Source organism: Salvelinus alpinus, chromosome 25 (assembly GCF_045679555.1).
Source record: "Salvelinus alpinus chromosome 25, SLU_Salpinus.1, whole genome shotgun sequence".
NCBI lineage: Eukaryota > Metazoa > Chordata > Actinopteri > Salmoniformes > Salmonidae > Salvelinus > Salvelinus alpinus.
The window spans coordinates 24,822,117-24,842,855 of record NC_092110.1 but is presented as its reverse complement, the minus strand read 5'-3'; the positions used below and the strand labels follow the sequence as shown (position 1 = coordinate 24,842,855).

The 20,739-nt window shown below is 42.0% G+C and overlaps 1 protein-coding gene across 6 annotated transcripts in view; it reads left to right on the top strand.

Moving 5' to 3' along the window:
* The first annotated feature begins 15,757 nt into the window (after positions 1-15,757).
* The window catches only part of LOC139553716 (ral GTPase-activating protein subunit alpha-2-like), a 187,003-nt gene continuing 182,021 nt past the window's right edge, over positions 15,758-20,739 (top strand). For 4 of the 6 annotated variants that reach the window (XM_071366323.1, XM_071366321.1, XM_071366320.1 and 1 more), the window contains exon 1: positions 15,758-15,985. In XM_071366323.1, coding sequence (XP_071222424.1) covers positions 15,880-15,985 — 106 coding nt within the window. In that variant the 5' untranslated portion in view covers positions 15,758-15,879. The remainder of the gene's footprint in view (positions 15,986-20,739) is intronic. The other 2 variants (XM_071366322.1, XM_071366317.1) reach the window with 1 other exon arrangement.

The window sequence follows — 20,739 nt, the reverse complement described above, 5'->3', positions numbered from 1 at the left end:
CTCAACAGGTCAGGTTGTCCTAAAGATCTCTCATTGCTGTTAGCTGTCCAATAAAAAGAGCAAAGTGAATGAATATAAAGAAAAATATGCTAATCAGAGTCATCAATACAGGACTGAAAACATAATGAATGAAATGCAGCTTTTAGATATGAAGAATGGAGATCCACAATTCAATTCAACACATTATCTCCATATTTTTAAATGGTACAACACATCCTATCCTCTATGCAGGAAGCTGTTATCTGGATGTAATAACAGCTACAGTAGTATCATCTCTGATCATGATCTGCTGATCCAACCATACACAGTTAAAGACAGGCTCTGTTGCAAAGGGCAGTTGGCCACTGCAGGCGTGGGCATTCACTGCCAATGATCCAATCACAGAGAGAGGAGCTGCAGGTTTGTCTGCTTTAGGGCCATGTGGAGGCTTGTGAACGGGCTGAGGTGGGAGGGCAGAGGACTATCTCTACCCAAGAGGTCACTACAGCCCAACCTCTCATGATATGCATGTTGCCTCCCTTTCCTTATCACACATATCAGGATAGGCTTCTGGCACGATCAACTAGACAGGGATATCATGATTGGTAACCCCATACAATTAGCCATGCGGGAAATAGCTTGTGGGATAATGTCAAATGCCATTTTGGTTGAATGTCCTTTTAAATGTACCTTCGTATGACTGTGTGTACAATACAAATGGTGGATGGATAACATCATTAAGGATAAAGAAAAACAAAACTAGCATGGACCCTCTGGATCCCGTGATTGACATTACAGGAGCCTGTTTAAGTAGGGCATTGTCTCAAGCACTTTCCTGTATTTGTCAGATACTGTAGATGTCAGTCTTTGAAATGCAAGGCCATAGAATGAATGATTTTGCCACTGCACACTGATGTCTACATGAATGGACACATGATTTCAGCTCCTTTACTGATGTACAGTGGAAACCATTTCAGACACAAGATTCTCATTCACGAGGTAATTTTATATCTAATCAAATCCAATTAAAGTGTGGCCATTTCAATTAAACATCCCCTCGCGTGTCACTGTAAAGTGTCAGACCACAAGTTAAATTGGAATCAGATTTTAAAGTGAAGAATAAGGAATAACAATTTTTCAGCATAGCATGGAGCATGCATATATGATACAGACCCCTGCCATACATACAGCAAAAATATATATTTTTACTCCACATTATTGGTTTCATTCTCTTATTATTATGATTATTAATTTCACATCAGATTATCTCTGAAGATACAAAATGGTGTCACTATAGCTTTAATTAAGTGTTTGGTATGGTTCCATGAGCAGTTTATGAAAAACTCTGCCTTATAACGTTCTTGTTTTAATTACTTCAGAGTGTCCCTCATTAACCTTTTGGAAAATATGCTCAAAGGTATCTATGCATTACAAACACCAGAGAAATAGATGACTATTTCCACACTGAACTACACTACATGAAATCATACAGAAATATGAAGGCTCACTTGTAATTAATAGGAAGCCTACCGTATGCAACCTTGATAAATATTATGGATATTTCCCCAGACCAAATCAAATAGTTTATCTTTATGATTATTTTCATCAGAGAAGAAAACTATTCAAACCTATTTCTGTTTCTAAAATATTGAGGAAATGACGGTGGGTATAAAGCAGGGTTTTGCATTCATCAAATAGATAGATACATGGATAGATAATAGGCCTCCTTTAGACAGGCTACTCAAGGGCACCACGACGACCCCAGGTGGTGGGGCATTGGAATTAGATGAAGGATAACGTTCGAATTTTGGCTTTACCTGTTTCAAAGAGCGCCTGTTCTCTGTCGGCTAAACGTCGGATAACTTGTGCATATATAGAAACCGCTTCGAGTTTCAAAAATTGATTTCGAGTAGGTTAGCCTATGGGCCTACTAGGCAGAGATTAACTTGGAATAATTCAAATAATTTTTTAAGTAAAACATTTGAGTTGATTTCAGGTCATGAATGCAGTGGGATGGTGATGGAGCATGGAAAACGGCCGACGTTTAGCCGACAGAGAACAGGCATATGCAAGTTATCTTCTATGCATGTGATCTCATTTTCATCTTCACACAGTATCACGTTTCAATCTCAATAAGTTGTGGGTGGTCTCCCACAGCTAGAACGTATTTCTGTAGACCTTTTGGTCTGTCTCCATTAATTGCAAAGTTGCTGAATGATAGAATGTTCAGCAATCCCATAGTAGGCCTGTATTTCTATTTGAAATGACATTGTCGATGGATAATTGTCATTCATTATCCTCAACACCTAAACATATTCGAATGAGATACATTCGCTCTAATGGCACTTAGGTATACAAAAAGGAAATCCATAAATATACAAGGAGAAAAGTCAAGTATTTCCACGCTCTTTATAACAACAATTTAGAACAGACAAGTGCTTTTCAAATCTTGGATTTGATTCAGTCAGGCGGCCTGTTGACATGAAAACATTTGGGTTATAGTGCCACCCTCTGTTTAGTAAGTCAAATGCACCTTCATTTATCAATTTCTGTTTTGTGACCCTCAAAGACAGTTAAAATAGACCGTTTTAAAACAATGTGATTTCCAGAAGACTTTTTAGAAACTACGTATGTATAAAGTCATAACTTAAAAATAAACACAGTCCCTTATGTTAAGATATTGTAGATGCTTTATATAGTCTTGATGATAAGCAATATGCTGCACTTGAAGCGGGGAGGTATTTTCCAAAACAACATGGTAGGCCTAATGATGGTTACAGTAATTAGAGGGGCTGATGATGCCAATCGCCTGTGTGTGTGTTTCATTCATCACTCCAAACAACAGGGCTTGTGTAATCAACATCTGTTGTGACAGACTACCTCCCCTTTTCTTAGAATGGTCCACTTCTGGTGATGGGTGTCATACCAAACTGATCTTTGACCTCCACACTCCATTGCATGATCAGCTGCCATTCAATGGATGTATTGAGACTTAAGGAAACCCTGGAAAGGAGAGATGGTCTCAAGTACAAGCTGTGCCAAGATACAGCGCTCCAGGTACACTGACTGTGCCAGAGAAATAGACTACCACCCTCACTGACACTCGTGTTGACCTTCTAGCATTACATTTCCTGTTTGCCTTGATATAGAATCTGCAGCAGATTCAATTCTCGCGAAAATAGGTTGAGTTTAAAGAGTACTTTAAAGTTTTTGCTGCATTATGCAATAGTCCTACTCTATAATATAAATGACAGCCAGAGCATGTGTTACTCTGTTAGATGAGGATACACAGTATTTTGGCACTGTTCAGTGACATTTATGTTTTTACAACTAGGATTCTGGTCTGTCATTCATGTGAACCAATACCTAATCTATGCCCTTGAGACTGTGCCTAATGCCCACAGTACATTTATTCCCTCATATTTTCTCAATCTGCAAATGGATTCCTAATATCAACGCCTACTGACTTAGGCTCTTTCTCTTTCAGAGTGAAGGTCTTTCCCTTTCAATGTCTGCACAACTAGTAAATTGGATTGTTGGTACCCCCACAGTGCATAGGTTCAAGACACAGAACAATAGTCTTACACAATAGCGTTTCCCCCCCAAAGAATATGCATTCTCTACTCTGAGGTCACAATGTAATTGTTTGAAAAAAAACATACATTTTCACTCTACAAAAAATTATGATAACGTTATCTAAAGACCAGGGGAATAAGACTTTGCTATGTTTGTGCTTCACTTCGTTAATTTCCAATCTTATTTTAAATAATTTGATATTTTATCATTTGTTCTCCAAGGAGATAAACAGAAAGGTTGGCAAAAAAGGTAATGTTGAGTCTGCTTTGTGCACCACCACCTGGCCATTTCAGTAATCTTCTCCCAACCGTTGCTATTACCTTGAGTAAATCAGTACGATAAATAGGCATTAGACTCAGATTCTACCCCATTAAGCTAGTGCTTTGTGAGCACTCTCTAATATTTGAAAATAAAACCTAAGTGTACCTGACTATACAAGGGATTGTGCGATTGTGAATATCTGACATTCATATTCAGTGCATTCTCATTTAGAAAATGTAATTCCCCTGCCTCCAACACCCAAAATCTCACGCTGTACTCCGTATAGTGCAGCATAACCTGTAGCTCACTTTAACTGCAGGAGGCCTATCTTCTATAAAACCACATGTCTTTCTTGGACAGTAAAAGCTTCCAGTTAACAGATCAAGTGAGTGGCAGGTGGTGGGTGGGGGGGGTTCCTGCTAGAAATAACACAGTGTTGTAACACTTTGCCCTGTCTCTCTGCCAGTCCTACAGGGTGCATTATACCAAGCGGGGAGCCAATAGTTTCCAATGGAAACAGGGGGCCATCGTCTCCCTTCTCTATTGCTATGTTCTTTGGGGTCACTTGGATGGCCAGATCAGATGTGTCTCAGAGTCATGACATATGCTAGTAGGTCAGAGGCCTACCACTATTGCATGCATCACAAGTTTAATCAGTCTGAACCGTGCCAGTTGTTCTATTCACCGTCTGATAGGATTACCTATCTGCGCAGTGTTCTGCAGCCAGGTTTGCAGTTATTTCAGTCATCTTGATTTAATAACCTGTTTATACACTGAACTAAAATATAAAACCAACAATTGACAGCTGTGCCATTTAGATTGCAAAATAGTTGGGAAGAGATTTTCGATGTACCGATTCCATGGCACGTGGTTTATGAATTCACATTCAAAACTGAATTTTTCTATTTAAATTATTATACAAAATTCTTGGAACCAATAGAATATATATATACACAGTTTAAGTCGGAAGTTTACATACACCTTAGCCAAGTACATTTAAACTCCGTTTTTCACAATTCCTGACATTTAATCCAAGTAAAGATTCCCTGTCTTAGGTCAGTTAGGATCACCACTATATTTTAAGAATGTGAAATGTCAGAATAATAGTAGAGAGAATGTTTTATTTCTTTCAGCACATTCCCAGTGGGTCAATTGTTTACATACACTCAATTAGTATGGCGCCGACAGAGATGGTCGCCTCGCTTCGCGTTCTTAGGAAACTATGCAGTATTTTGATTTTTTATGTATTATTTCTTACGTTGTTACCCCAGGAAATCTTAAGTTTTATTACATACAGCCGGGAATACCTATTGGATATAAGAGCAACATCAACTTACCAACATTACGACCAGGAATACGACTTTCCCAAAGCGCATCCTCTGTTTGGACCACCACCCAGGACAATGGATCGGATCCCAGTAGGCGACCCAAAACAACGGCGCCACAGAAGGGGCAGACGGAGCCGTCTTCTGGTCAGGCTCCGTAGACAGGCACATCGCTCACGAGTATACTACTCGCCAATGTCCAGTCTCTTGACAACAAGGTAGACGAAATTCGAGCAAGGGTTGCCTTCCAGAGAGACATCAGAGATTGTAACATTCTCTGTTTCACGGAAACATGGCTCACTCGGGATATGTTATCAGAGTTGGTACAGCCACCCGGTTTTATTCACGCATCGCACCGACAGAAACAAATATCTCTCTGGTAAGAAGAAGGGCAGGGGTGTATGCCTTATGTTTAACAAGTCGTGGTGTGATCATAATAACATACAGGAACTCAAGTCCTTTTGTTCACCTGACTTAGATTTCCTTACAATCAAATGCCGACCGCATTATCTACCAAGATAATTCTCTTTGATTATAATCACAGCAGTGTATATCCCCCCCCAAGCAGACACCTCGACGGCCCTGAAAGAACTTAATTGGACTCTATGTAAACTGGAAACCACATATCCTGAGGGTGCATTTATTGTAGCTGGGGATTTTAACAAAGCTAATCTGAAAACAAGGCTCCCTAAATTTTATCAGCATATCGAATGCGCGACCGGGCTGGCAGCATTCTGGATCACTGCTACTGTAACTTCCGCGACGCATACAAAGCCCTCCCTCGCCCTCCTTTTGGCAAATCTGACCGCGACTCCATTTTGTTGCTCCCTGCCTATAGACAGAAACTAAAACAGGAAACGCCCGTGCTCAGGTCTGTTCAACACTGGTCAGACCAATCTGATTCCACGCTTCAAGATTGCTTCAATCACATGGACTGGGATATGTTCCAGATAGCCTCAGACAACAACATTGATGTATACGCTGATTCGGTGAGCGAGTTTATTAGCAAGTGCATCAGTGAGGTTGTACCCACGGTGACTATTAATACCTTCCCCAACCAGAAACTGTGGATTGATCGAAGCATTCGCTCAAAACTGAAAGTGTGAACCACTGCTTTTAATTATGGCAAGGCGACCGGAAACATGACCGAATACAAACAGTGTAGCTATTCCCTCTGCAAGGCAATCAAACAAGCTAAGTGTCAGTATAGACAAAGTAGAGTCGCAATTCAATGGCTCAGACACGAGACGTATGTGGCAGGGTCTACAGTCAATCACGGATTACAAAAAGAAAACCAGCCCCGTCGCGGACACCGACGTCTTGCTCCCAGACAAACTAAACAACTCTGCTCGCTTTGAGGACAATACAGTGCCACTGACATGGCCATCACAAAGCCCTGACTTCAATCCTATAGAAAATTTGTAGCCAGAACTGAAAAAGCGGGTGCGAGCAAAGAGGCCTACAAACCTGACTCAGTTACACCAGCTCTGTCAGGAGGAATGGGCCGAAATTCACCCAACTTACTGTGGGAAGCTTGTGGAAGGCTACCCAAAACGTTTGACCCAAGTTAAACAATTTAAAGACAAAGCTACCAAATACTAATTGAGTGTATGTAAACTTCTACTTCTGACCCACTGGGAATGTGATGAAATAAATAAAAGCTGAAATAAATCACTCTACTATTTCACATTCTTAAAATAAAATGTATTTGGCTAAGTAGTATGTAAACTTCCAACTTCAACTGTATATACACTGCTCAAAAAAATAAAGGGAACACTTAAACAACACAATGTAACTCCAAGTCAATCACACTTCTGTGAAATCAAACTGTCCACTTAGGAAGCAACACTGATTGACAATAAATTTCACATGCTGTTGTGCAAATGGAATAGACAACAGGTGGAAATTATAGGCAATTAGCAAGACACCCCCAAAAAAGGAGTGATTCTGCAGGTGGTGACCACAGACCACTTCTCAGTTCCTATGCTTCCTGGCTGATGTTTTGGTCACTTTTGAATGCTGGCGGTGCTTTCACTCTAGTGGTAGCATGAGATGGAGTCTACAACCCACACAAGTGGCTCAGGTAGTGCAGCTCATCCAGGATGGCACATCAATGCGAGCTGTGGCAAAAAGGTTTGCTGTGTCTGTCAGCGTAGTGTCCAGAGCATGGAGGCGCTACCAGGAGACAGGCCAGTACATCAGGAGACGTGGAGGAGGCCATAGGAGGGCAACAACCCAGCAGCAGGACCGCTACCTCCGCCTTTGTGCAAGGAGGAGCAGGCGGAGCACTGCCAGAGCCCTGCAAAATGACCTCCAGCAGGCCACAAATGTGCATGTGTCTGCTCAAACGGTCAGAAACAGACTCCATGAGGGTGGTATGAGGGCCCGACGTCCACAGGTGGCGGTTGTGCTTACAGCCCAACACCGTGCAGGACGTTTGGCATTTGCCAGAGAACACCAAGATTGGCAAATTCGCCACTGGCGCCCTGTGCTCTTCACAGATGAAAGCAGGTTCACACTGAGCACATGTGACAGACGTGACAGTCTGGAGACGCCGTGCAGAACGTTCTGCTGCCTGCAACATCCTCCAGCATGACCGGTTTGGCGGTGGGTCAGTCATGGTGTGGGGTGGCATTTCTTTGGGGGGCCGCAAAGCCCTCCATGGGCTCGCCAGAGGTAGCCTGACTGCCATTAGGTACCGAGATGAGATCCTCAGACCCCTTGTGAGACCATATGCTGGTGCGGTTGGCCCTGGGTTCCTCCTAATGCAAGACAATGCTAGACCTCATGTGGCTGGAGTGTGTCAGCAGTTCCTGCAAGAGGAAGGCATTGATGCTATGGACTGGCCCGCCCGTTCCCCAGACCTGAATCCAATTGAGCACATCTGGGACATCATGTCTCGCTCCATCCACCAACGCCACGTTGCACCACAGACTGTCCAGGAGTTGGCGGATGCTTTAGTCCAGGTCTGGGAGGAGATCCCTCAGGAGAGCATCCGCCACCTCATCAGGAGCATGCCCAGGCGTTGTAGGGAGGTCATACAGGCACGTGGAGGTCACACACACTACTGAGCCTCATTTTGACTTGTTTTAAGGACATTACAAAGTTGGATCAGCCTGTAGTGTGGTTTTCCACTTTAATTTTGAGTGTGACTCCAAATCCAGACCTCCATGGGTTGATAAATTTGATTTCCATTATCATTTTTGTGTGATTTTGTTGTCAGCACATTCAACTATGTAAAGAAAAAAGTATTTAATAAGAATATTTCATTCATTCAGATCTAGGATGTGTTATTTTAGTGTTCCGTTTATTTTTTTGAGCAGTGTATATACAGTGGGGCAAAAAAGTATTTAGTCAGCCACCAATTGTGCAAGTTCTCCCACTTAAAAAGATGAGAGAGGCCTGTAATTTTCATCATAGGTACACTTCAACTATGACAGACAAAATGAGAAAAAAATTCCAGAAAATCACATTGTAGGATTTTTTATGAATTTATTTGCAAATTATGGTGGAAAATAAGTATTTGGTCAATAACAAAAGTTTATCTCAATACTTTGTTATATACCCTTTGTTGGCAATGACAGAGGTCAAACATTTTCTGTAAGTCTTCACAAGGTTTTCACACACTGTTGCTGGTATTTTGGCCCATTCCTCCATGCAGATCTCCTCTAGAGCAGTGACATTTTGGGGTTGTTGCTGGGCAGCACAAACTTTCAACTCCCTCCAAAGATTTTCTATGGGGTTGAGATCTGGAGACTGGCTAGGCCACTCTAGGACCTTGAAATGCTTCTTTAGAAGCCACTCCTTCATTGCCCGGGCGGTGTGTTTGGGATCATTGTCATGCTGAAAGACCCAGCCACGTTTCATCTTCAATGCCCTTGCTGATAGTAGGCTTTGTTACTTTGGTCCCAGCTCTCTGCAGGTCATTCACTAGGTCCCCCCGTGTGGTTCTGGGATTTTTGCTCACCGTTCTTGTGATCATTTTGACCCCACGGGGTGAGATCTTGCGTGGAGCCCCAGATCGAGGGAGATTATCAGTGGTCTTGTATGTCTTCCATTTCCTAATAATTGCTCCCACAGTTGATTTCTTCAAACCAAGCTGCTTACCTATTGCAGATTCAGTCTTCCCAGCCTGGTGCAGGTCTACAATTTTGTTTCTGGTGTCCTTTGACAGCTCTTTGGTCTTGGCCATAGTGGAGTTTGGAGTGTGACTGTTTGAGGTTGTGGACAGGTGTCTTTTATACTGATAACAAGTTCAAACAGGTGCCATTAATACAGGTAACGAGTGGAGGACAGAGGAGCCTCTTAAAGAAGAAGTTACAGGTCTGTGAGAGCCAGAAATCTTGCTTGTTTGTAGGTGACCAAATACTTATTTTCCACCATAATTTGCAAATAAATTCATTAAAAATCCTACAATGTGATTTTCTGGATTTTTTTCCCTCATTTTGTCTGTCATAGTTGAAGTGTACCTATGATGAAAATTACAGGCCTCTCATCTTTTTAAGTGGGAGAACTTGCACAATTGGTGGCTGACTAAATACTTTTTTGCCCCACTGTATATATACACATACATACACACACAGTGCCTTGCAAAAGTATTCATCCCCCTTGGCGTTTATCCTATTTTGTTGCATTACAACCTGTCATTTTTGGGGGGGATTTCATGATTTGGACATAAATAAAATAGTTCAAATTGGAATAGTGAAATGAAAAAAAAGAACTTTCTTTTTTTTTTAAACGGCAAAGTGGTGCGTGCATATGTATTCACCCCCTTTGCTACGAAGGCCCTAAATAATATCTGGAGCAACCAATTATCTTTAGAAGTCACAATTAGTTAAATAAAGTCCACCTGTGTGCAATCTAAGTGTCACATGATCTGTCACATGATCTCAGTATATATACACCTGTTCTGAAAGGCCCCAGAGTATGTAACACCACTAAGCAAGCGACACCATGAAGACCAAGGAGCTCTCCAAACATGTCAGGGACAAAGTTGTTAAGTAGTACAGATCAGGGTTGGGTTATAAAATAAAATAAAAGATTGAACATCCCACATAACACCATTAAATCCATTATTAAAAAATGGAAAGAAAATGGCACCACAACAAACCTGCCAAGAGACGGCCGCCCACCAAACCTCACAACCAGGCAAGGAGGGCATTATTTCAGAGAGGTAGCAAAGAGACCAAAGATAACCCTGAAGGAGCTGTAAAGCTCCACAGTGGAGATTGGAGTATCTGTCCATAGAACCACTTTAAGCCATACACTCCACAGAGCTGGGCTTTACGGAAGAGTGGCCAGAAAAAAGCCATTGCTTAAAGAAAAAAATAAGCAAACACGTTTGGTGTTTGCCAAAAGGCATGTGGGAGACTCCCCAAACATATGCAAGAAGATACTCTGGTCAGAGGAGATTAAAATTGAACTTTTTGGACATCAAGGAAAATGCTAACGCAAACCCAACACCTCTCCTCACCCCGAGAACACCATCCTCACAGTGAAGCATGGTGGTGGCAGCATCATGCTGTGGGGATGTTTTTCCATCGGCAGTGACTGGGAAACTTGTCAGAATTGAAGGAATGATGGATGGAGCTAAATACAGGGAAATTCTTGAGGGAAACCTGTTTCAGTCTTACAGAGATTTGAGACTGGGATGGAGGTTCACCTTCCAGCAGGACAATTACCGTAAGCATACTGCTAAAGCAACACTTGAGTGGTTTAAGGGGAAACATTTAAATGTCTTGGAATGGCCTAGTCAAAGCCCAGACCTCAATCCAATTGAGAATATGACTTACATATTGCTGTACACAAGCGGAACCCATCCTACTTGAACGAGCTGGAGCAGTTTTGCCTTGAAGAATGGGCAAAATCCAAGTGGCTAGATGTGTCAAGCTTAGAGAGACATACCCCAAGAGACTTGCAGCTGTAATTGCTGCAAAAGGTGGCTCTACAAAGTATTGACTTTGGGGGGGGATAGTCATGCACTCAAGTTCAGTTTTTTTGTCTTATTTGTTTTTCACAATAAAAAATATTTTGCGTCTTCAAAGTGGTAGGCATTTTGTGTAAATCAGATGATACAAACCACCCCAAAAAATCGATTTTAATTCCAGGTTGTAAGAAAACAATATAGGTAAAATGCCAAGGGGGTGAATACTTTTGCAAGGCACTGTATATGTGGGTGTGTATGTATATGTATTTACACAAACAATATTTTATTTTATTGTTTTTTATTTCACCTTTATTTAACCAGGTAGGCCACTTGAGAACAAGTTCTCATTCACAACAGCGATCTGGCCAAAATTAAGCAAAGCAGTGCGACAAAAACAACAACACAAGAGTTACACAAACAAACATAGTCAATAACACAAAAGAAAAGAAAAATAGAACAATCTATGTACAGTGTGTGCAAATGTAGAAGAGTAGGGAGGTAGGCAATAAATAGGCCATGGAGGCGAAAATAATTACAATTTAGCTTTAATACTGGAGTGATAGATGTGCAGATGATGATGTTCAAGTAGAGATACTGGGGTGCAAAAGAGCAAGAGGGTAAGTAATAATATGGGGATGGGTGTGCTATTTACAGATTGGCTGTGTACAGGTACAGTGATCGGTAAGCTGCTCTGACAGCTGATGCTTAAAGTTAGACAGGGAGATATAAGACTCCAGCTTCAGAGATTTTTGCAATTCGTTCCAGTCATTGGCAGCAGAGAACTGGAAGGAAAGGTGGCCAAATGAAGTGTTGGCTTTGGGGATGACCAGTGCAATTTACCTGCTGTAGCGCGTGCTACGGGTGAGTGTTGCTATGGTGACCAGTGAGCTGAGATAAGGCGGGGCTTTACCTAGCAAAGACTTATAGATGACCTGTAGCCAGTGGGTTTGGCGACGGATATGTAGTGAGGGCCAGCCAACGAGAGCATACTGGTCGCAGTGGTGGGTAGTATATTGGGCTTTGGTGATAAAACGGATGGCACTGTGATGGACTACATCCAATTTGCTGAGTAGAGTGTTGCGGGCTGTTTTGACATGACATCGATCGGTAGGATATATGGGGGATTGGAAATGATGCAGACAATTACATTGATGGAAGCTACAATCCATGCACAATATTAAAGCTGATTTACCCCCAAAAATGTTTTCTCCAAAATAAAAAACACAAACGCAACAATTTAAAAGATTTTATCGATACACACTTCATATAAGGAAATCAGTCAATTGAACTAAATTCATTAGGCACTGATCCAGGGTTCCCCAACTGGCGGCGTATTTGGCCCTCAGGTGATTTTATTTGCCCCCCACAAGTTTTGACTGATTTTTTCTCATTGTTGGACATAAAAAATAAAAATAAATAAATAAATAAATGGAAATCAGTTCCAAGTTATTTTAATTTTGGAAATGTGTTCCCAAGTATTCCCACGCATAATACGTAACATATGATCGTATACAAATGTAAGCAAGTTAAGTTATTATCTTTGTCAAATACTATATACATTTGGGCTTTTTGCAGTCAATTTAATATCTTAAAATGATTTGTGTTCCGGCCCCCCGACCATCCGCTCAAGAAAAAAGTTGGCCCGCGGCTGAATCAAGTTGATGATCCCTGCCCTAATCTATGGATGTTACATGACTGGGAATACAGATATGCATATGTTGGTCACAGATACCTTAAGAAGAAGGTATAGATCTGAAAACCAGTCAGTATCTGGTGTGACCAAAATTTGCCTCATGCAGCGCGACACGTCTCCATTGCATAGAGTTGATCAGGCTGCTGATTGTGGCCTGTGGAATGTTGTCCCACTTCTCTTCAATGGCTGTGCGAAGTTGCTGGATATTGGCAGGAACTAGAACACGCTGTTGTACACATTGATTCAGAGCATCCCAAACATGCTCAATGTTTGGGAAGCTTTCTCTTTCCAGGGAAGAACTGAGACATGTTCAGCTTCCAGGAATGGTGTACAGATCCTTGCGACATGGGGCCGTAAATTATCATGCTGAAACATGAGGTGATGGTGGCGGATGAATGGCACGACAATGGGCCTCAGGATCTCATCACGGTATCTGTGCATTCAAATTGCCATCGATAAAATGCAATTGTGTTCGTTGTCCGTAGCTCACGTCTGCCCAAACCATAACCCCACCGCCAGCATGGGGCACCCTGTTCACAACGTTGAGATCAGTGGACATATCAGCAGTTTGATGAAGTTGGTTACGAAGCCGAACTGCAGTCAGGTGAGGACAAAGACGAGCTTCCCTGAGACGGTTACTGACAGTTTTGCAAAAATTATTCGGTTGTACAAACCCACAATTTCATCAGCTGTCCGGGTGGCTGGTATCAGACGATCCCGCAAGTGAAGAAGCCGGATGTGGAGGTCCTGGGATGGCGTGGCTACACGTGGTCTACGGTTTTGAGGCCGGTTGGATGTACTGCCAAATTCTCTAAAACAACATTGGAGGCGGCATATGGTAGAGAAATTAACATAAAATGATCTGGCAACAGCTCTGGTGAACATTCCTGCAGTCAACATGCCAATTGCACTCTCCCTTAAAACATGAGACATCTGTGGCATTGTGTTGTGTGACAAAACTTCACATTTTAGAGTGGTAAGCACAAAGTGCACCTATGTAATTACCATGCTCTTTAATCAACTTCTTGATATCCCACACCTGTCGGCTGGATGGATTATCTTGACAAAGGACAAAATGCTCACTAATAGGGATGTAAACAAATTTGTGCACAAAATTTGAAAAATAAGCTTTTTGTGCATATGGAACATTTCTGGGATCTTTTATATTAGTATATTTAGCTTAGCATTTTTTATCCTACAACTTTATTCAATATTCAATATTTGTTTAAGTAACTTTGTTGCCCTATTGCTCACTGGAGGGCCTACAAGAGAATAACAAAAAAACATTAACTTGGAAACCTGGTACCACAACTCTTCCACTTCACCAACACCTTCTAGTTGCCAGTGTCATTCCAGAAAGACTGATGCCCAAGGTCTCTTTCTTCCAGATTCCTTTGCTTGAGAATACATTCATTTCAATAGAATAGGAACACACGGCAATGTAATAAGGTTGATATAGTAATCGATCAAAGTCATCAGACCAATATTTTAATATATTTAATATATTTTTAACTTTGACTATATTTCACTACTTTGCTTAATTAAAACTTTTAAAACGTCTTCCACTACAGCAAAAATACTTTTAAAGAGCTAAAGCAAGTCCCACAATTATTCTTAATGGAAAATAACCTTCTATTAATAATAAAAATTTTGTGATTGTGATGTATATTTACAAGAAGGTAATTTATAGCGCCAGCTTTAGTAGCAGTACCAAAGGTAAACACCAGGTAACACTGGAGCTAACTTGCCATTCACAGCTAATTTTCTGAAAGGGTCCGTGCTGTCTGGAATCTTTGGGATGTCCCTACCCATTTAAGTCTTTCCTGATGCAAGTGAAACATCTGTTTTACTTGGATCAAGTAAAGGGTTGCTTTAGGAGCACATGGTTTCCAAAGAAAAATATTGCTCCAAATCAAATCAAATTTGTTACATGCGCCGAATAGACCTTACCGGGAAATGCTTACTTACAAGCCATTAACCAACAATGCAGTTCAAGAAATAGAGTTAAGAAAATATTTACTAAATAAACTAAAGTAAAAATGTAATACAAAGTAACAATGCCGAGGCTATATCCAGGGGGTACCGGTACCGAGTCAATGTGCGGGGGGTACAGGTTAGTCTAGGTAATGTGTATATGTAGGTAGGGGTAAAGTGACTATGCATAGATAATTAAGAACTTATGTTTATTTCCAGCACCTGTTTGTAGACATTTGGCATGAAAAGACTAAAGCACACAACAAATCCACTTTATTTTTGTCTTGTTAAATTCCTAAATATTCATGGGTTAGATTAGAATAATTCTTCATTACATTTAAATTGGTTGCCATTTCACCAGTGAATATGAGAATAGGTTCTCAATGGACTCACCTGCTGAAATAAAGGCTAATTAAAAAGGTGGGGATCTATAGGGGGGCATGTTCTGATGGGGGGCATAATTTAATGGCACTGTTCTATCAGACAATGCCTCCCCATAGGAACATGCCCCCCCCCAAACGATATGCCTCCATAAACCATGTACAAGGTGGAATACGGCTTTAATATTCAAAACTGCAAGGACACTTCTTATACATGTATATTAAATAAATACTAGATAGAAAGCATATTTACTTTATAAAAACAACTGGCTTGTATAGGCTATGATGCTAGAAAGACTAGCGAGTACAGACTAGCCAGTTGTTTTTATAAAGTCACTATGCTTTGTGTTTAGTATTTATTTAGTATGTATTGTGGTGCTAAGTGCCCTGAAGATTATGACTGTCAATTCTCCAACTCCCATCTCTCGCCTCAGTTTAGTTGACCAAACAAAAGCGGCTATGTCAGGCTGTCGAAACTACAGAATCTGACTTTAATAATCATATCAGAGCCAGTGACATTACATTTCTGTGAAAAATTGTAAGCATTGGACAAGTGCTTGCTGGTTACGTCCAACAGGGGGCGTGGCCACGCAACGAGCTGCGCTTCCGTGTTTACAAAACCACGAAAAGGGAGGTGACTAGCGGCGAAACGTATGTTTGCCGAGCAAGAACAGAGCGGTGGTGAGGAAAGTGGCACTGTCAAATCATAGGCTGACTGCATGTTAAAAAAGACGTAGCTAATTCCAGATTGCGTTTTACAGCGGAATGTTCACTCGAAGGGGCCATGGAGACGTCAAGAAATCTACACAGAAAGTTCTGGACCCAAAGAAGGATGTATTGACCCGACTGAAGCACCTCCGGTCACTGTTAGGTGAGTGAAACGTCAACGAGCTTTGCTGCATCACCGAGCAGTGGCTCGCTTGCTTGGTTATTGATGGTACCTGCCTCCAAGCAAGCTAACTAACGTTAGCTGGCTCTGTAGCCAGCAACATGCGTGCATACCTTTCGAGTCCAATGTTTTTTACAACGTCGAATATATTGATTTGTCGTCACGCTGATATAAACGCTAACGTTAAACCAAGCCATTACTTGTGGCTAGCGCGTCTGTCTAGCTAGCAAAGCCACAATGTCATTGTAGAACGGCTAGCTAAATTAACTGATTAGCATGCCAGTCAGCAGCACAGCAGGCAGGTTTTCAAAAACCAACGCATTACCTTTAGCCACCTAGCTTTGTGCTAACAGGGTACTTAGCTTAATATCACTGGTATTAACTAGATGGCCAGTTTTGTTATGCAAGTTGGCTGCTATTGTTAACTATCAACTTCGTCCTTCAAGGGCTTGCTAGCTAACATAGTCACTGTCTAACTTACTAGAATGTAACTTAAATCGCTAGCTTACACTAACAAAATAGGCGTTGTTTGTAGCCACAGCCTGAAATTAAGTACTGCAAAAACGTTCATTACAAGCCAGAATGCTGGATACAAGTACATTTAAACTTACTCTACCGGTTGGTCCTTCTAGTACTCAAAATTTGAGATAAAATATCAATTATATACCTGCGTTTTTGGAGTGCAGGTACTGCCATCGAGCACATAACCATGTCAACTAAACACCTGTAAGACTTCGATTTGTGTGCATGTACTTCTGTCATGTGCACGTGCCTTAGGTGTTGCGCAAACAAATCTTGATTGTCACAAACAGATAACTGCATTTAATAATAATTTCCTGTTGATATTTTGTCAAAATTAAGAACCAACCCACGGACATTTTGCAGAGTAAGTTAAAATAGAATTGTATTTAACATTCATGGCAGACAAGGTCTGTTTGCCAATATTGCTTATTAGGAAGGAAAAAAACGACTCCCACTGTCTTCGTATTGTAACGACCCAGGGTTTATAAGCGCGGAAATCGACTCTGTTGCACGAGCATGCTTTTCCGGCACAGTCGATAGCGCGCCGGACTTCGGGCTAGAAGGTCGAGGGTTCGAGACCTGCTCCCTGCTGTTTCATTACAGTATGGTGTTTTCATGAAGCTGACTTTGAAGCAGTATGTTAGTGTAACATATCTTCCGGCCCTCTCTTCGCCCCTACCTGGGACCCTCCGCACACATCAGCTCCCACGAAGCATCGTTACCTATCACTCCACAAAAGCCACGGTCCTTGCAGAACAAGGGAAACAACTACTACAAGTCTCAGAGTGAGTGACGTCACCAATTGAAACGCTATTAGCGCGCACCCGCTACCTAGCTAGCCACTTCACGCCTACGCTAGTTGGACCATTGAAATGTACTCACCTTGTTTGAATCCTTATAACAGGCTCGCTGACTTGTATAACCCCTATATCTGGGATGAACCCCCTGTCATTTAGGCCTTACCTGTCAACCACTTTACACTGTGTACGCGCCTGTGTACGTCTGTGTACGAATCTCCATCTCACAACCACTGTTTACAATTGCTGAAGTAGTGCAGAAATGGGTAATGGGCTACCGCTACACTTTCTGCATATCAGGGTACTTTCCTGCTGACACTGCAGATTCAATGTCAAGACTTGTATGGTCAAGATAGAGGTCAACAGTGGGCCGAGGCAGTCTGTTACTTCTGTTTTACTTGTCCTCATGTGTGGGTAAAGATAAGGCAAATCAAATGTTATTTGTCACAGTGAAATGCTTAGTTACGGGTCCTTTTCTAACAATGCAAAGATAATGTTACAACAAAGGAGTAAATACATTATGTGAATAACAAATAATGATAACAAGTTAAAAAAAATACAAACATGGCTATGTACAGGGAGTGCCAGGTAATAACATGGCTATATACAGGGAGTGCCAGGTAATAACATGGCTATATATAGGGAGTACCAGGTAATAACGTGACTATATACAGGGAGTACCGGGTAATAACGTGACTATATACAGGGAGTGCCAGGTAATAACGTGGCTATATACAGGGAGTACCGGGTAATAACGTGGCTATATACAGGGAGTACCAGGTAATAACGTGACTATATACAGGGAGTACCAGGTAATAACGTGACTATATACAGGGAGTACCAGGTAATAACGTGGCTATATACAGGGAGTACCAGGTAATAACGTGGCTATATACAGGGAGTGCCAGGTAATAACGTGACTATATACAGGGAGTGCCAGGTAATAACGTGACTATATACAGGGAGTGCCAGGTAATAACGTGACTATATACAGGGAGTACCAGGTAATAACACCTCTTCAAATTAGTGGACTCGGCTATTTCAGCCACACCCATTGCTGACAGGGGTATGAAATTGAGCACACAGCCATGCAATCTCCATAGACAAACCTTTGCAGTAGAATAGCCTTACTGAAGAGCTCAGTGACTTTCAACGAGGCACAGTCATAGGATGCCACCTTTCCAACAAATTTCTGCCCTGCTTGAGCTGCCCCGGTCAACTGTAAGTGTTATTGTGAAATGGAAACGTCTAGGAGCAACAATGGCTCAGCCGTGAAGTGGTAGGCTCACAGAACGGGAGCACTGAAGCACATAGCATGTAAAAATTGTCTGTCCTTGGTTGCAACACTCACTACCGAGTTCCAAACTGCCTCTGGAAGCAATGTCAGCACAAGAACTGTTTGTCGAGAGCTTCATGAAATGGGTTTCCATGGTCGAGCAGCTGCTCACAAGCCTAAGATCACCATGTGAAATGCAAAGCGTCGGCTGGAGTGGTGTAAAGCTTGCTGCCATTGGACTCTGGAGCAATGGAAACACGTTCTCAGGAGTGATGAATCACGCTTCATCATCTGGCAGTCCGACGGACAAATCTGAGTTTGGCGGATGCCAGTAGAAGGCTACTTGCCCCAATGCAAAGTGCCAACTGATGGTCTGGGGCTGTTTTTCATGGTTCGGGCTAGGCCCCTTAGTTCCAGTGAAGGGAAATCTTAACGCTACAACGTACAATGACATTCTAGACGATTCTGTGCTTCCAGCTTTGTGCCAACAATTTGGGGAAGGCCCTTTCCTATTTCAGCATGACAATACCCCCGTGCACAAAGCGAGGTCCATACAGAAATGGTTTGTCGATCGGTGTCGAAGAACTTGATTGGCATGTACAGAGCCCTGACCTCAACCCCAATGAACACCTTTGTGATTAATTGAAATGTCGGCTGTGAGCCAGGCCTAATCGCCCAACCTCATTAATGCTCTTGTGGCTGACTGGAAGCAAGTCCCCGCAGCAATGTTTCAACATCTAGTGGAAAGCCTTCCCAGAAGAGTGGAGACCGTTATAGCAGCAAAGGGGGGACCAACTCCATATTAATGCCCATGATTTTGGAATGAGATATTCGACAAGTAGCTGTCCACATACTTTCAGTCATGTAGTGTATGTACATATAGGTAGGGGTAAAGTGACTCTGAAACAGGATAGATAATAGACAGTAAGTAGTAGGTCTGTTTGCAGTAGCTGATAGCTGGCCCTCCTTATTGATGTTCAATGGCCATCCCCCTCCTGCAGTCGGTGTTTGCCGCAAAGGAAGGATTTCCTCCTGGTCTGGTTCTGGCATTTCCCTATGTGGACAGGAAGTGGGGATGAGTGATAAGGTGCTGCTTTACACAGCAGGGAGTTTAGGTTGGCCTATTTTTTTTTATTTTTTATTGCTCACTGCTCACTATGATGCGTGCTGCTATAAATTATGTTGAAAGCTTACAAAACGATGTGGTTGTTATTTTCATGTTCAAAAGGCATCTTTTTTTATGAGAACTCAGACACACACTTACGAAAGAACACAGGCAAATGTCACTGCACTCCCTTCGTTCTTACCGATAAAACATGCAACTTACAATGTTTTTGATATCAAGATAAGACTGATATTAAAGGTTCTTCTAAATGTCAGGGACATCCTGAAACCATTACCCCTATCCATGTTGATTCAGCTTAACTCAAGTTTGATTTAAGCCCAGTATCATAGCATGACATCACTAGGCTATGGTCAGTCACAAGGCCAGGAATAGCTCCTGGTCCATTTGCCCTAAAAGTGCTGTACTTGAAAAGGCATTCTGCAGAGTCCATTTTCACTGGAGCTTATTTCTGTTGGATTTGTGCCCAGTTAGCATGTATGTCATGTTGAGTGTGAGAGCGGCTGCATGTTTATTTTCTGGTCATGCCTGGCTGGATCTGGCTGAGGTTGTTAATTACAGGAGCCTGCTAGACCACCTGATCACACACCTCCTCTGTGACTGGAGCTGTGCATGGCTATTCCTTAACTGGGATAACACACACACACACAAAGTACGCGTGCATTCACACACCACACACTTAAATGCCTGAGACTGTTTGCGCTCTGCCCTCTCCATTCCCTGGTGGAGTATAGGCTTACCTCAAAGGCAATGGAAAAAGCCAAGACAACAATTCAGAGAGAATTTGCTTTATTATAAATGTTTCTAAGATGCAGTGTAAACAACTTCCTTGACCTAAAACAGCAGGTGGCCTCCATGGGAACAATGGTAAATAAGTGCAAGTGTTGTTGGTGATAACTGTGTGTGTGTGTGAGAGAGAGGAAAAGACAGAGGGAATGTTTACCACAGGGTCACTTCATCCTCTCCATGTTTTTGCTGTGAATGTTGGTGGGGTCAGGGTCAACTGGGATAGCTGCTG